The 17,757-nt window shown below is 34.9% G+C and overlaps 1 protein-coding gene across 5 annotated transcripts in view; it reads right to left on the minus strand.

The window, feature by feature from the left end:
* The window catches only part of ROCK2 (Rho associated coiled-coil containing protein kinase 2), a 103,261-nt gene that overhangs the window by 29,359 nt on the left and 56,145 nt on the right, over positions 1–17,757 (minus strand). For 2 of the 5 annotated variants that reach the window (XM_014894977.2, XM_088162409.1), the window contains exons 4-13: positions 17,006–17,143; positions 14,238–14,498; positions 8,406–8,550; positions 5,974–6,112; positions 4,194–4,285; positions 3,233–3,392; positions 2,580–2,643; positions 1,123–1,188; positions 743–822; positions 297–345 (exon numbers count right to left, since the gene is read on the minus strand). In XM_014894977.2, the coding sequence (XP_014750463.2) occupies positions 297–345; positions 743–822; positions 1,123–1,188; positions 2,580–2,643; positions 3,233–3,392; positions 4,194–4,285; positions 5,974–6,112; positions 8,406–8,550; positions 14,238–14,498; positions 17,006–17,143 (1,194 nt within the window). Of the gene's footprint in view, positions 1–296; positions 346–742; positions 823–1,122; positions 1,189–2,409; positions 2,422–2,579; positions 2,644–3,232; positions 3,393–4,193; positions 4,286–5,973; positions 6,113–8,405; positions 8,551–14,237; positions 14,499–17,005; positions 17,144–17,757 lie in introns of all 5 variants that reach the window. The other 3 variants (XM_014894979.2, XM_088162410.1, XM_014894978.2) reach the window with 2 other exon arrangements.

The raw sequence follows: 17,757 nt of genomic DNA on the forward strand, positions 1-17,757 counted from the left end.
ATTCCTCCTCATTACTCTCACACTTTCCATTTTTAAAATCTGTATGGGATATTTGTGTCATGCTGTCTGCTAACTTAAAAATATGATAAAAAACTAATTCTGGAAAGAAATGTGCAGTCACAGTACAGAAATCATAATGAAAATATTTCAGTGCTGACAACAATTTCATGCTTGTGAATACCAAGAAATCAACTGTTGTTATTTGCTATAAAATATACTGCTACTCAAAAGCAATTTGCTGTTATCAAAGGAAAAACCAAGCACAAATGTTAAAACTATGAAATCTGTGGCCTTACCTCTTCATCGAGCTCTTTTGCTATCTTCTCTAAACGAACACTTGTAGACCTGAATAAATTTGAAAAATAATTTTAAACCCTGCTGATATGGAAATGAAATACAAAAATTAGAATGTTTGGATGTAATTTTATGTAAGGTGCTTTTGTCTCATTAATTTTATGCAAGATATTCTGTTTTCAGCAATAACATGAAACCTCAAGGACTGGTGGAATCACTAAACAGTTAGATTCTTATAGGGAGTTCAAGCAAAAAAAAACTCAACAAACCCTCCAAAAACTCCCCAGAAGTCAGAGGAGTAGCAAGAATTAAGCCAGCAACTTCCAGTGAGGCCTGCTTGCAGGGTTGGGAATCCCCAAAGTGGATTAAAATGCTTTTAAGCATTCAAAAACAAAAGGTCCAATAAAACATCTTTATAAACATACCAAACATGTTGAAACATTCTCACCTGTACTTCTGTTCTAGTTCATCTTTGGCTTGTAATTCATTACTGAGCTGTTCTTCTAGCTTGCTTAGTTTTTTCTGAAACTGTGTAAAATGTCAAAAAAGCATGGCCCACATATAAAAATGCTTTAACAGAAAACAAATGCAATTCAATTAAATAACAAAATAAGGGAAAGTGAGGAAAATTAATTGAATCTTCCAGTATATTATTTTAAAACCATCACTAGAAGGTTACATCTTTATAAGGTATTAATTCTGATAATTTGAAATATATGGATTTATAGCAACAAAATTTGCTGCATGCTGAATTAAATTGAACCATCACAGAATTATGTGCCACAGATTGTGAGTCATTAAATTTATATGGGCAAAAAACATTGTTACCGGCCCTTTGCTGTGCTCTGTAGCCAGAGACTTTCCACTGGAGCAGATGTTTTTGGATAGCATTTTCTAAATGAAATGGAAAAATAAAAAAGGGGTGTACATGACCAAATTGGACAATATTCAGATAATATGGCTAAATATGTTCAGTGATGTCATATAAAGAAGAATTTCTTAGTCTTACACCTTGGAAGCTAATGAACACTTTGGAAATGCTTTGGTTTGCTTACTAAAATATTTTTAAAAAATAATTGTGAGTCCAATACCCAAATATTCATGAAGTAAATTATAAATAATATATTTTGGATTAATCTCATGACTTCAGGCCTTCAAAGGCATTTATTTTCCTCCTTTCCTCCTCTTCCTCTACCCCCCAAACACAAAATGTAAAAATATGGTTTTCTGAAACACTTTATAATTGTTACAATTAGAAGACTTCCACAACAGGAACACTGAAAAGGACATCAAAACTGGAGATTTGTTGCTTGAGAAAATACAAATAAAAGAAGTTGTCAGAAGTGAAATGCAAAATTTTACCATCTGCATTTACTAACGCAACATAAAGTAAACATCATGATTGTGACCATATGTATTTTAAACAGCAGTACCATTTCTATTTAAAAGGTCAAGTTTAAAACTATTCATCTATTCATCAATGACAGGAAGGAAGTGGAGTCTAATAAACATTTGCATTTAAATTTATCTGATCAATACATAATGCATTTCCTTTATGTATTTTTTAAACTTTGAAAAGGAATTGTAAGTTTTAAGAAATGTTAACAATACACTATCTACAGTTGAATAATACAAACGTTTAAGTAACATAATTAAATAAGTATATGAAAATACCATCGCTTTTCCTGTCATGCAAATTTAAATTCATTTGTCAGTCTTCAAAGCTGGATAAACATGCTCCATTTGCTCTAACTGGAGTATGATTTAAACATTTTATTATCCCTGCAGGTGATAGTTTACTTTTTCAAACTCTGAATAAATCAGTCACGAATCATTAATGCAAGTGTGGGACCTTCACAAGAGTAGTGGTGTCTGTAGGAAACAGAACCTCAACATTGGCTTTCCAAACAAATTCTGGATGCAAAAAGAATTTCAGCAAAATCTGTATTCATTTATCTTTATACTATAGCACCTTAACACTTGAGTACAACTGTTTCAAAATACAACTGGTTTACTGCTAACAATTTGGTGAATAAACATTTAAGATACTTCACATCCACAGAAAATTATGTAGGAATTTTTTTATGTCTTTCATAATTCAGATACTATACTTACCTCTTGGCTGTCCTGTAAACAGAAAAATATCATTTTTATTGAGGATCATTGAAAGACAAAAAGCCCCCCACAAAACTGCTTAAACACTTACTTTAGACTTTGTCTTTTCTTAACAGACTTAACAAAATTAGTTAATCATCCCATTAATACTAAGGAAAAAAAGCACTAACCTCATTTTTACTAGATTGCACAGATTCGTTTTCTCTGCAAGACTGAGAGGAGTCACTTAGCAACCTGTCAAAAACAAAAACAAATCCCTCCAGCTCTTACTCAAGTTTTCAACAACTCTGGCAACCCTGCCATTTTAATCAATTCTCTCAAGTCTCAATTTGTCCTACACTGCTCTCAGAATGAGGTTTGTTTTGTTTTTATGTTAGTGCATCTTTTTGATTTGAATCTTTCATTAACAAAATGCTTCCAAAACTACAGCAGCTTGTAATTTTTTAATTAATACAATTATTTATTGATTATTCAAGATGAATTCTAGAAAGTTATTAATGCTGTGTAAGCTTTCTTCTAAAATAACTAATAAAATGTCATTTTAGAAAAAAAAACCCACCAAATCTATCAGAATTTTAACCTTAATTGATTTTTTAAGATATTGTATACTTTTCTGCATATAAAAACACATTGTTTAATCAGAGTTATCAAAATAATTGAAAGAGTAAAAAATTATTGTACTCCAACTTTGCATTTTGTATCTTCACAATTGGACATAAATTAATATAATGCAAGGAATAAATCATGTATTTAGAGTAAAAAAAAGAATATAAGAAAAATGTGCAAGCATGTTTTCAAAAATGCATATCAAAGTATCACGTACAAATTATCTCTGTAGTAGGTAAATCCTATGAAAGGCAGCTGGTTTCCCACAAAGGCTTTGGGGATTGGAAAGGTTTCCACGTCTCCCTTGTCGTCCTCAATGTCATCAAAATTACTGCTATCTATATCACTGCTAAGCTCGGGAACAACAGGAGCAGCAGCTATAAAAAGGGGGGAAAAAGATGCATTTCATTCCAAGATTCAGTCACTTGCTATATACTGGTATCTCTCTAGTGTTAAAAGACTATATTATAAGTTGTCCTCAAATAACTTGGGAGTTAAATATGTATTAACCAGACAGCAGATCTGGAAATATTACTGTGAACAATTTTTCTAGAGCAATCTATGTTTGTATTCGTTGCCTAAAGCATAGGCCATCTAGTATGCAAGACATATTTGCTCAGGTAATCACACTTAAGAATACAACTTTAAATCCAATAATTTTAAAATTTCTTAGTAAATATATAACTTTAGAAGTTATGACAAGCTTATGAGAACTGACATACTTTGCTTTTTTACTTAAAGCTATCAGGCTCCCAATATCTTACATGAAAAGCAGTAAAACTGACAAGTTCGACCACTGTCAAACTACTGTCTTAACTACCAAAACATTAAAAGAAAAATGAAAGGAAACCAAAAAACCGACCTCAAAAGAATTAAAAAAACAGAGAAACAGAACCCAACATGCATTCCTTTTAGTTAAAATTCTGAAACATCCAATTCCATTGTTTAAAATGGAAATGCCTACATTAAAAACATGATAAAGGTGAGATAATTCCAGTAGGAAAAATGTGAATTTATTAACCCGTCCTTATATCAGCTTTTATAATACAAGTGATAAATATGAATGTTCGGGCAAGATTCATAATAGAAAGTACTTAATTTATACAACAGAAAGCTTTTTTTCGTTTCTACTATTGCAAATACCGAATAAAATAGAACTTTTAACCTGATTTACTTACTCTCTCGAATGTTGTCCCAGTTCCACTGATCACTTCTGAAGAAAGGGTGATGCTTTATTTCTTCTACCCCATTTCTCCCAAGTCGCACATCCCTAAACAGCAATTAATCCAGAGTCACATCAGGAAAAAAAGCTGGTTTTTTGATTTTTTTTTAATTTAAATTCTCACTTGTTCATAAGCAGCAATGAAACTTTCAGTAAAGACTGTCTGTGTTAACCACACTAATGGTCAAACAAAAACAAAATTTCAAAACCACCAACCACTAATCTGTAGTTTCTTATATAAAATGTACTGATTCTTAGCATGCGCTCTCCCTGTGACTGCTAAAATGTCCAGAATCTGGAGTCTGCCACGTGGGGAGTAAAGCAAGAAAGCAAGCACTGAGGCAAAAACTAAGAAAAAACTAGAAACACAAACAAAAACTCAACACCCTTGGGGGAAATAAAACTGCAGAACTTTTGTGTCTGCCAAACCACATGACAGACCATAAGACGCAAGTGAAGGAAGGTCTAACTTGCTGCACAGAACAGTTATTCAAAGTTGGACTAAAATAAATATCCTAAGAATTCCATCCTCTGCCCCACAACTAACCCTGACACGTCTCTTGCCGATATTTGCCATGAAGTAAATCTTAAGTGCAACAAGAAACTAAGTTTGAACAGAGGAGTCTCTCTTGAAACTACGTACAAGAACAGGACATAAAAACAATGCATGGAAAAGAAGCAATAAATCACAGGGTTGATGTTAGTCCTTCTTTAAGTGCTTCAGCAGCGATCACGCAGCATCTGTTTCAAATAAATTGCCTGAGCCCAGTGTTAAATATAAACAGGAAGAGGGACACACGTAGTGGAAGTCCACCTTACTACATTTACACTATTAAATTCTAATCATGTTTTCTCTCTACCCTTCAGCTACTAAGGGAGACAAATGCTGTTAAATAAAGCACATCCTTCCTGACCAACCACAGGCTTGCTCAGTAAAGCAAACAATCTCTCTTCAAATGCAAAACCCATTATAAGGCATTTTGTTTTCCTAATCCCTCCTTCTATAGTGGCCAGATGTCCTGCTCCAGCCAAGTTCAGGTGACCACAGGAAAGCATAAGAAGGCATCATCGAGCCAGAGTTAACTGTGAACCTACACTGTTCTTTTAAATCAGTGAAAATGAAGATTATCTCTGCTTTCTGAAACTAAACAAAATGTAAGTATTCAGGTCAAGAACAAGCTTACACAGCTTAATTTCAGTAAGTGGCTTAGTTCCATTAAGGGAAACTTCTTGGATTTGTTTTTTTTTAGCCAAAATAATAACCTTGGAAGACTGTTAGTTATATTTACCAATTAATGCAACCAAGTAGAAGAAAAAAAATTCCAACACTCTAAGAAACCTTAAACAAATTCAGTAAATACATTCTCACTTTCAGAAAATATTTGCTTCCACTATTTTTAATTAACACCCATATAGATATTGAGCAAAACAATTTTGTCTCTGCCTTGGAGGTTATGAATTACTTTCAGTCTTACAGGTTTGTTACTGTAATTGGAAGAATTTGTCCAGCACAAATTGTGTTATATTAACAAGAGCTGTCAGAACTGCTCATAGAAATAAAATACAATACCTGGAAAAAACACCTCAAAAGAAAAACTAGAGAACAGGAGGTTTGGCAGAAGAGATTTGAACAGAGATCAGGAGAAGGAATTAATTTTTACAACGTACCATCCAAAATAAATACACCCAATACATTCCAAAATAAAAACCAGTGCCAGAACAATATGTGCACTTACCTATCAGTTAAAAAGGCACAGATAAGGTTCTTTGCATGCTTAGAGATTTCCACATCATCTGGGAAATGCAATGAGTTCTTATGATCCATAATTTTACTGTATGTTCCTACTAGTGAGTCTGCATAAAAAGGAGTATCGCCTGAAAATAAAATAATACATTGGCTGTGACTTTACATCATGTTTAAATTATGTGAGTTGAATAAGACAACAGAGATAATGAAAAGTCTACAAGCAGTTTACCAGGAAGAGTCTTGTATTAATAAAAATTTAAAAAAATGGACATGCAGTGTACAAATTATATATACTGCTGAGAATATTCCTTCCCCAAAATGTCTCTGCTACAGACTACACCATTTTCCATCCTGTCTATCACTACCAAAATTTTGCCTAGTGACTTACATCTTTTGTTCTGCCTTAAGACTCTCAATATATTTTCTAATTTACATAATGGCTGACACCTGTATGAATCAATCTTTAAACATTCCAAGGGTAAAATGAACCAAAACTCATTAAAGACTTGCTAATGCACATTTGTTGGAAGGAATCCACCAAAGCTCTCAGAAGACCATTTCAGAGGCACACAGCTCTATCCTCCCTAAGGCATGTCAGCTCTGAGCAGGAGCCTTCCCCGTGTTACCACACTGTTAAACCCATATTAATAAATCTTGTTGACTGACAAATTACATCAGCCTGAGTGCCCATATTAACAAGGCAGGTGGCTTTTAAAATAATAGACTTTTCTCACTCAGAGGTTTCCAGCCTAGGCTATAGTTAAAGATAATTGCAAAGGAACTAGACTTAAGAAAGGTAAAACTGCAGTAAGTGAAGAGAATAGGCTGTGATAAAGGCAACTGACAATCAAATTAACTGGCAACATTCTCAACATACAAATGGTTTGGGTCTGTAATCAAGAAGCTGCAACTTTTGCAGGAATCCTTTCTCCCAACTAATCCATAGATTTAATAGAGAAGGTGAACAATCAGTCACGTGAGCTAGGCTCTTTTCTTGGTTCAGCAGGAATCACCTGGAATCACAGGCTGCAGCCTTCCAACAAGGAACATGAAAAAATGTACAAACAGACCAAAGGACAACAACCATTCTGCTTTCAAAAGCAGAAATTAGTACACACCAGGTTGAACTTAACTTCCAGACTTGTAGTAAATCTATTAGGTTGCCATAACAGTGCATTGAAGGTAGGAATCACTGATATTTGCTGCTGCCTCCCTCTTTCCCAACCTTCCTCTTCTCAATCATCTTGTGTCTTGGAAACAGCTTTGATTTTGGCCACACCTCAAAACTATCTTAAGTCACTGAACTAACGTTACGATTCGTCCTGTGACCAACATTTTATGGTTTAGTTAAGCACACAATAAAATTTTCATTTTCATAATAGAAGTAGTTTACATTAGTTCTGTAGCTTTATCAAAACCAGAATAACAAAACAGTTTCTGTAATTTCTTTGAAGTGCAGAATTTTAGAAGACCATAGCCAGAATCTGATACATAAGCACAGACAAAAATAGATACTTTCTACCAATGTGTGGGATACGGAGAAATTAAGTAATATTTTCCTCCTAGATAAAAAAGAGGAAAAAAAGAGGTTCTGAAATGCTGACAAAACATTCTAGACAGCTATGAATATATTTTAAGAACTGAATAATTTTATTTACTGCTAAAATTGTTCATAAGAGACTATTAACTATAAACCACACATTCTTAAAGTCAAAATGTAATTCTGAAAGAGTTGGAAATAGTAACAGCATCATATGCTTAAGTATCTCAGGATACCAGAAACTTCAAATCTGCAATATTCCCAGAAAATGCTGATTTGGATTTTTAATACTTGTATGCTTAATTCCATCCTTCCATAGTCAGGATTTTGCTACCAGACTATCATACTGATCCTCACTATATTTTAAGATGTAGATGATTCATCTCTTTAACAGATTATATTCTATGTTTGTTGCCATAGCAGTCCAGTGTATTTTACTAGAAAATTCTGACTCCAGCACAAAAGAAAGAATTGAGCCATACTTCCACACGTTGACCTAACAGAAGACATTGATGTGGTGTGAAAAGGAGGAGAAAAGGACAGTCCTGTCCTTGCATTCCTGTCTCATCTGTTATGTCTCTGCAAACTCAGTCCTGCCTGAGGTGGCCCAAATGTGGTGAGGTAGCTGACCCCAGTTAAAACTATTCTAAGAATTAGTTCTAAGCTGAACCAAGTCAGGGAACTAATCACTGAGCAAGCACGCAAACAGCTGTTGCAGCACGCGAGTGACAGAGAGCAAAGAGAACAGCAATGAAGCTGCAGCAGCAGCCAAAATCAGAAGCTGTTCGTGAGGCACGAGCAGCCTCCAAGCAGCAAAGTGCAGCTAAAGGCACAAGGAAGACTCAATGATAATCTCATTAGCAGAGGAAATCATTACTTACCAACTAACATCTCAAAAAGGAAGACCCCTACAGACCACCAGTCACATTCCCGTCCATAATAACCATCACCCCCCTGCGATTTCAGGACTTCGGGCGAGATGTAGTCGGGCGTCCCCACGGCCGTGTCGCAGCGCACCATTCCTGTCTGTGCAACAGTAACAACACAAACAGCTCAGCTCAAGGGGCTTCTGAGCACCTCTCTAAGCAATTCCTCTGCCACTAGGACACAAAACCATAAAAATTATAGCCTGAAATACTTGGTTTGAGGAGTGTGTTTTAAAGACTATTTATAATTCAAGAAGAAATATGCATTGAAATTACATTTCTTGGCAAGGTGCTTGCCCCTGTATACTCTGCAGTGATTCCTCTTGACTTAACCTTCTCAAAATTCACCAATTTTATTATTTTTACCATTGATTTTAATATTAAGGTACACACTATATCAGACTGCTCCTTTTCTCACTGAATTCAGGGACAAACTTTAGAATAATTTTGACAAGTTATGAATTCCAGGCCTTACAAAGCAGATACATAACAATTTTGTCTAATTCAGCCAATAAATCTAGTTATAGGTAAATTTTTATAAACATACCTTGTTTTTGTTTAAAGATAAGAAGAACAATAAAAGGAGAAGCTATTTTTATAGAATAGCAAAGCTTTCTTTCTTAAAAAAATATTTTTTTATTATCATATTACCCCAGTTGTATCAATGAAATGATTCCTTATCCTCTGCTTCACACTGAGGAACTAAAAATGTAGGGGCTAAGTGACGCAGAAGCATCAATCAGCTCTGCCATCATTCTGATTCAAAGTCCTGTTTCTTTTAATGAAATTCACTGAATTCACTCCTGAGACCAGATGGATGAATGAAATTAAATCCTAGATGACGTTAGAGAAATACCAAAAATATACACTCATTTTTTATTCCGTTCCCCAATTTGAATTTATCTAAATCATTTTACAAAGGTTCTTCGTGCATTTTGCCATCAGCATGAATGGCAATACGTATTAATTCTAAATATTAATACAGAATATTAGTAGTAACAACTAAGTTCAAAATGCATATTTAAAGTTCATTTTGGGAATTGTACTGATACACAAAATTTAGACACCACATTACAATATTCTTTCTCATACACAATATGAGCTGCAAAAAGCTTTTATCTCTTTACTAAAACAGAATCCAGAAAGGCATGAACCAGCAGGTAAAAACTAAAGGATGACTAAATACTTCTACTTACTGTAGAGTATGGAAGTACTATGCAGTACTTCAAATGTCCTCCTGGCAAATGCCTATCTTCTATGACTCCATTCTAAAACTGAAACCTAAAGAAGTTTTAACTTCTCAGTTCCAGAATGAAGAGCAGATAAACTTTCGCATTCTATACTGGATGAGATAGCCCATAGCTTATTCATACTGGGATAAGAAAATGAAATTAGCTCTTTCCAGAAGATCTATTGCATTCATTAGTCAAAGAAAAATACAGGCAAACATTTTAACACTGGAAAATAAACTAAAGCTCTAAGATGTCAGAAATTTAAAGTTGAGAGCATTTGAAAATGGATCTAGCACAAGGCAAGGAACCACTGTTTGAATATCCTGCTTGCCACAGCATTCTCTGCACTAAGCTGCACCTCTTCTCTGAAGCCTAAGCCTGTCTTTGCTTTGAGCACAGGGAGAATTGCTCTAGGGTTATGTGGCTCTGCTCATCTAGTAGGACTGTGGCAACTTAATGAGGCACCAACACTAGTGTGTCTCTATCTGTTCCTTATCCAAACACAAAATTACAACAAGGGAAAGCCTGAATTTTTGCTCAGTCAAGTCTGGTTGAAGCCACCTGAATCCCTCCCTGGGTAAGGAGATACTTTAAAAACAAAGTCACCAAAACAATTCTGAAAGAGTTCTCTGAAGTCAGCTTCAGTCACAGCCTCTCCACCTTGACACCTAAGCACTTAATAACACCCTATTTCCCATCCCTCTATAATTAATACACCAAAGCAAGAATACTTTTTAATATGTTACACATGTTGATATTTTCTGAAGTCTTAAACAAACAAAGCAAAGGCTGTGCCAACACCCAGAGAGACCTACACAAATCTGACACCTGGTATGCAGCAACAAGGAAAGACTTTTCAACGATGTTACAGATGCTAAGGAATTTCATGCAATAAAACTTCAAGTTTTCAGACAAGGTGCCAAAGAATTGAACAGTAAAACACGAAAAAAAAAAAAATCCGCAATAGAAGAAGCCCTTGCATGCTAACACCAGGTTCAATGGGCCATAGCTCTGTCTGAAGGACATGGAGCTGGTTATACTTACTCCCCATAGAACTCTCTGAGTTCCGTCTCAGGAACTAACCTAGAAAAGCATTCGTACATCACACAACAGCCTGGCTTGGAAGGGACTTGAAAGTTCATCTAATTCAGCCGGTTGTAGGAAAAGCAGCTGATATAAGATTATCTAGCATCCTGAGGGACTGCATCACAAAATGGGGATTCTACCATGTCCCTGAGGAAGTTGCCCATTATCACCTCAATATAAAATTCCCAGATTTCTGTTTCACTCATTTACACACTTCTTTCAAAGAACTTGGGTGTTGTTCTGTACGTATTCTTAAGTACTGGGTACCTTTACTACCACAGTCAGACTGTGATCTCTGGCATAAAAGCTGAGTAAACAGGGACATGCTCTCTGTCCACTACAGAGCACCTTGGCAGTCCCTACACTCTGAAGAGACTTAAATGGAGCTGCTTACTCTGGGCAATGTGTTACTCCTGTGTTTCAAACACTAAGCCTCTACTTATACCAGAGTAGCACATTTAATGTAACAGTTACCATGCAAAGCTTCCTGTTGGGAGTCTCAGGCCAGTGTTCAACCTGAAACTTTTCTCATCACCTCAAAAGATCAAGGTGGACCTTGGAACTTATCTGCAGCTATATGAGAGATGTACAGTGCACAACAATTTTAAAAAATAGTCTGTCTAGGAGACAGCAGTGTTCTCGCAGCTCCTGACAACCTGCAGGTGAGCTCCCTGTAGTGTTTCCCAGCATCATTCAGCATTATTATATTGCTGAAGACAAAGCAATTCAGGTTTCATCTTCAGGAGGATCTCCATCAAACCTGAAGGACTTGCTGTCTTGAACCAAGGCTGACAATCAGGCTTTCACCCCCTCAGGAAGTTCCTTCCAGTAAACAAGAGCTGGAGGGTGTTTGTGTGAAAACAGGAGCACCACACACATCAGCTGTTAACAGCAGACAATGCACTGAGACAGGAAGGATCCAGCAGAGTCCTCTTCACCGGACAAGCTTCAGTGAGAAAGAAGCTGAGCTCCAAAAAGAGGAACACACTGCTTCTTTCAGCTGAATTGTCTGGGTTGAAGCAATAATCCCAAGTGGCAAACATCCCTTCCTTTGGTCACATCTTTTTCAACAGATACTCTCTGAATCTGTGCTCTGCAGAAAGCTCAGTTAGCACAGAACAGTGCTGTGCGTGGCAACACTGGGAGTTCCTGGCCCTACGATACCTACCTAAGCCAACTGCTGTTTAACTTCTTACACAACACCTGAGGATTACACAGAGACTGGTGAACCCTGCCCTGGTCTACCTTATCATACCTAAATACCAAAAAACGGAACTATGGTTCCTACTAAATTTTTGAGTCTAACTCCTTATTCAACAACAGAAATACTCATTTTGTTGCAGATTTTTAAAAAGACAACTAATTAAAAAAAAATCCAAAACAAACAATGAAAAACACCACCACAAACTCCCAATTATCACAACTGAGTTACATAAAGTTCCTTTTATGCTGGAGAAGATCACTAAAATGCTTAGCAACTATTTTCAGAAAACGATAAGGAGAAACTCTGCTGCAAGTGTCTGTTCTGGCCTGGCCTGGCTGACTTAGGCAAATACTGAACAGCAAAGGTCAGAAAAATCTCTCAACAAATTGCAGCAAAATGTTCCTGGGCTCTCAACAGTGTAAGGAAGATGCTAATGTTCACAACTGCTAAAATAGATCCAAATAAAAAAAAAAAAAAGTAAGTATTGGGTAAGCAGTGCGTTTTCTACAAATCAGTCTGCCAACACCAATATTATATTTACACAGCTGGGATGTGTTCATGTTTTGTAAGAAGTAGCATGAGATTTGGAGACAATCCAGAAACTCTCAACTTCTAAAGTTTCCTGTAGAAAAAAACTTTTGCCATTCCACTGAGTCTGAGAAACACAAAAAACTTAAAATGCAATCCTTTAAAAAAATCAACTTCTCTAGGAGATCACTGGTCCATTGATGATGCCCACTCTAAATTGGAGCTCACTGTAACTTTTTACAGGAAACACGGAAGCATTCCTCACATTTACAGTACCATAATCCACATTTTAGTATTTAGTAATTCTTTTAATAATAGCAGTGAAAAAGAAAAAGGTAAAAGGCGTAGGTCCACCATTTCTGGAGTCCCTAAAACAGCACAGAGGATCACCTTTTTTTTTTTAGTAGATTTACACTGTGAACTTTTTATATATTTTTTTGTTGTCACTTCCAAAGAACAACAGATTCCCTTAAGACATTACAATCTACTGACTCAAAACAAATATTAATATTTTTAGGGACTTAATTAAGAGACCAAGTACTACTTTTGAATTTTTCAGTTAAAGTAAATGCTGTTCTCTAAAATACAGACAAGTAAATAAACAAAATTGAGGCAAATATTATGTCTGCCTTTACTAACAACTACAACATCAACAAAACTGAATAGACTGAACTTCAATAAACAGCTGCAGTTGGACAATTATGAAGTTAATATATTATCATGTGAAAGAAACCCACCCTAAACAGACACAGTACTTCTGGATACTGCTGAAGAGACATTAACTTAATGATGCAAATGCAAATTAAGTAGATAGTACAAATTATATCAAGCACTGACTAAATAATACAGTAGAAACCCCAAAACATAAAAGCAAGTATAACTGACACCCTTGCCAACGCTACTACAGAAAATTTTCAGGGACCAGGTAAATCATAACATGCACTCATATACGGTTTTTTGTATATTTCATAATCTGTTACAGTTTTTCACAGGAAGAATAGTTATAGTTTTTCATAGGGATAGTATATTCTGTAAATTACAGCCAGACAAGATTCTAAGAGTGTAAACTACAAAAGGTAGTTTTATTTTCAAGATTTTTTAATAATATAAAGTATCCTGTTAAAAATATTCTTATACAAACTTTTGAAAAAACTGTATTTGGCTGTACATGGCTAACTCTGGACAATTAAATCATTTCAATTGACATCTTGGCATCCTGACAAATAACTAACAGAATTTGATCAATACATCACATACCACAGCTGCTGTACTGTGACCTCATCCGAATGACCACTAGAGGATGCTATGAGAACAATTAGATACAGGAAAAAACCACGAAATTTATCTTGCCTATAAAATTATTTCATTTACCAAAAAAAGTCAGCTTATGAACTGTTCTAACATTATTAATGTTGAAACTAAGAGTTATCTTGCAAGCTTTTCAAACACTGGCAAAAAAAATGTACCTCAGAAATTCATAAACTCACATACTTTCAAAAATAGCAAAGAGTAAGTTTACATCCTCTTTCCGTGTGAGAGAACAGTTTATAACAGAAAAAGTTACACTATTTAAAGTACTCTTATATTTAGAAGTATGAATCAAGAAACAGCCTTCTAACGAAGTAGATCATTTGATGAATACCTTTGTGTATTATACTTCGTAAGAAAATAACCTTAGATATAGACATAATTTAGAATTAAATTAATAGATGGTAAATTATTCAGTTGCATACTTACTTCATCCATTTTCATGCAAGTGCCAAAATCTGCCAGCTTCAGATGCCCATACTTATCTAAAAGCATATTGTCAGGCTTCACATCTCTGTGTATCAAGCCCATGGAGTGAATTGCATCAAGAGCAAGAACAACTTCAGCTGTGTAGAACTTGGCCCATTTTTCAGGCACATCATAATTGCTCATAAGGTTTACAAGATCTCCACCTGGCATGTATTCCATTACCATGTACAAATATTTGTCATCTTGAAAGGCACAAAATAGCTGCAACATTAAAAAAAAAAGGAAAGGAAAAAACGTAATTACTTTTCAGACAGCCATGGAAAAGAAGAAAGCCCTTTATCTTGAAGTTTCATTAAACCTGAGAATATGTTTTCAAGATGACTTTTAATATGCATAAAATATACGTTTTTCTACTAATTATGAGAGCACCTTGAAATTTGCTGAACTTCAGAATCCCCTCATTATAATTTTTGAGAAAATAAAAAATATTTCCTATTATTTTAATACTATAGGTGTCTACCTATTTTAAGACTAAGGCATTAAGAGTCAAAATGCAAAGTATCAAATCTGCGACAGGAAGCATCATGTTCTGATTTTAAAATAGCTCAACAGTGAGCAGCATCTTAGACTGTTTCCAAATTTTCTATATTATAAATTCCTTATCTCTGTACATGTTTGCAAAGTCACTGTTGACTAAATCAACACAGATTGAAATAAGAAATAAAACCAAAATGTTCCTGAAGACAATTACAACACAATACAAAGAAACTGTCCTTAACAATAAAATATTGATCTGGTGTAAGTTGCAGTCAGTATGTTTCCTACTGGCATGATAGTAAAAGTAAGTTCAGTCTCTTTAAAATGTGTTTCAGACCTAGAGTGCTGAAGTTTTAGAGATTCCACCCAGTGATCACCAGGTCTGAAAATAGCCCAGTCCAGCAAAAAGCATTACTATCAAATGTTCAATGACTGTTGTGAAGAAGTCTTTGAAAGTCTCACCTTATTTCTCAGGGAATACTGCCTTAACTTAAGAACTAAAACCATTCACATCTTTAAATTACACACACAAAATTAAAAGGTGATTGAAAAATAGGATGTGTGGAAAGGAAGTCAGAATCACGGAGACTGTGGAGGATGAGGAACCATGAAAGGCAGGTATGTTATTATGGAGATTTGACCTTCAGATTAAAATTACTTCTATAACTAGTGACAGAAGACCTAGATAAGAAATATATATTTTAACACATATATGTTGCACTGCATTTGTTTGCACAAATGGTAATATATGCAATATATAGTACAATAATGCACTGGGTCATTAAAATCCAAATAAAGATTCAAAATAATCTCTATTTTGTCACACAGAGGGATATTAATATAATAATAAATAACACCACTATGTCTTTATACGGTACTTTTGTTATTGTCCTTAAGGGATTTCATTTAAAAAAAATTAAAACTATCCAGAGCTCTTATTTCATTTGTTTTTCACATTAAAACCTAGACAGAAAGAAGCAGTATGATCTATCCCAGTTTCTAGATCAGAACAGGACCTACATTTTCTTCAAACCAGCTCAATGTCCTACCCCACTGGACCACATCACCTAAATATATCACACTAATATACTTAATCACAGAAGGCAGAATTGCAACTACACTTTAGTTCATTTGCTATTTACAAATGCAGACACACATTTAGATCTTGCTTGTGACAGCTTCCTTTGAAAATCCACGTCATGCATTTCTTGCTACTTTCAGCTGCATGTGAAAAATAGTTCCTGACAATTACTGTTACTAGAACAAAGTATTTTAAGTATTTCTGCTGAATATAGGCAAGAGCACAGAACACGCTCAAAGAGCAAAACATCTTTGTATACCTGAGGTGAAGTGTTATGAAAAATATATGGAAAGCTTAAAGCCAGTCTTATTAAATATACAGAAGCATGTCAATAGATATATGGGAGCATTTTAATTAATTCTATTTAAAAATTAAGGACTAACAATTTCTCCAAGAACATGCTTTCACTACTCCTTTTGTTAACTGGTGCAATTTACCAATTACAACAAATGGCAATAATCAGTACTGATTGCTCCCAAAGGCATAATTCACATTACAGCATCTTGATGACACATGTCACGAGACTGCTGTGAGTGACAGTGTTCAAGACCAGATGAAGGAGTCAAGTCTCCATTACTTGGATATGCTGAGTGCTGATGCTCAGAACTGACCACTATGAGAAGAAGGTTTCAAGGAATCCTCTGTTACAGCCCCTTGTCTTGCAGGAGACCAGGACTGCACACTCATCATATATCATACTGTGGCCGAAAAGACAGTGACTATTTAAAGCACTCAATACCAATTGCCTGTGATCAACTGACTGTATCATGAGGAAAGACTGGAAATACCAACCACATTTGTTTCTACATTCCTACACAGATTTTACAGTTGGAAAGATAACTTCCCTATTATTCCAAATAATTACGTAGGCATTTTAAAAATCTATTTAATTATTTTATGATTTTATTTAATTATTTTATGCATTTGTAGTGACTAAAATGCAAATTAATCTACTTTTTAACACAGCCAAATACACAAAACTTAGGGAAATTGCTGTAAAAATGTATTTTTTAAAAGTAAAAATCTGAACCTAAACCTTGATTTGAGTTTGTAAATTCAAAACCAGCTCAGGACTGAGAAGTATTTATGCCATCAGCATCATTACTATTGCTGTTGTTGTTATTATTTTACTTTTACATATCTTCCTTACCTGAACCACCCACGGGCTGTTGGCAAAGGCCATGATATCTCTTTCTTCCCAGAAAAAGGCTGAATCTGATCTCTTGATCATTTCAAATTTACTTAGTAGCTTCATTGCATAAACCTTCTGTGTCATTTTATGTCGAACCTGTTGGTTGAGAAAGAAGAGAATCAACCTTTTTAAAATGCCTTGTTCAAAACCTGAGTACCAGCATAGTATGTTTCTGCTGTGTGCAAACTGCTTTCTGGGATGCGATGCCTCCAGGTCTTCATACACCAATTTACTAAACAGTAAGGATTTAAGAACTTCCAAACCTAAAAAGAAAAGTTTAACAGCTGCTCAAAAAACCCACCATAGCAGGAAATAAAGTCTAACTCTGCATTTATTTTCTTATTCTGAACACTGTCTAGCCATTGATTTAATTTATGTTAGAAACTGGGCAAGCGATCTGCTTCAGCCTCTGCCAATTTTTATTTTACACCAAAACATAATTGCTCCTATTTTTTTTCCCTAAACAGTTCTTAAATTCACTTTAAATGGTGCAAAATTAATACAATAAATCTTGTTTGAAAACTGGAATTAAAGCCTTTATTACAAAACATGAAAACATTTTTGAAAACTTTATCTGAATTCAGACATGAAACCAAATCCTTAAATTGCACATTGCAGTCATTACTCATATCCTATTTTATGAAAAAACCTATTAGAGGAACAGGTTTTTTTAACATTCTTGAGTGTTCCTTAAAGAAATCAAGGTGAGA

Source organism: Sturnus vulgaris, chromosome 3, assembly GCF_052056855.1.
Source record: "Sturnus vulgaris isolate bStuVul1 chromosome 3, bStuVul1.hap1, whole genome shotgun sequence".
Classification (NCBI taxonomy): domain Eukaryota; kingdom Metazoa; phylum Chordata; class Aves; order Passeriformes; family Sturnidae; genus Sturnus; species Sturnus vulgaris.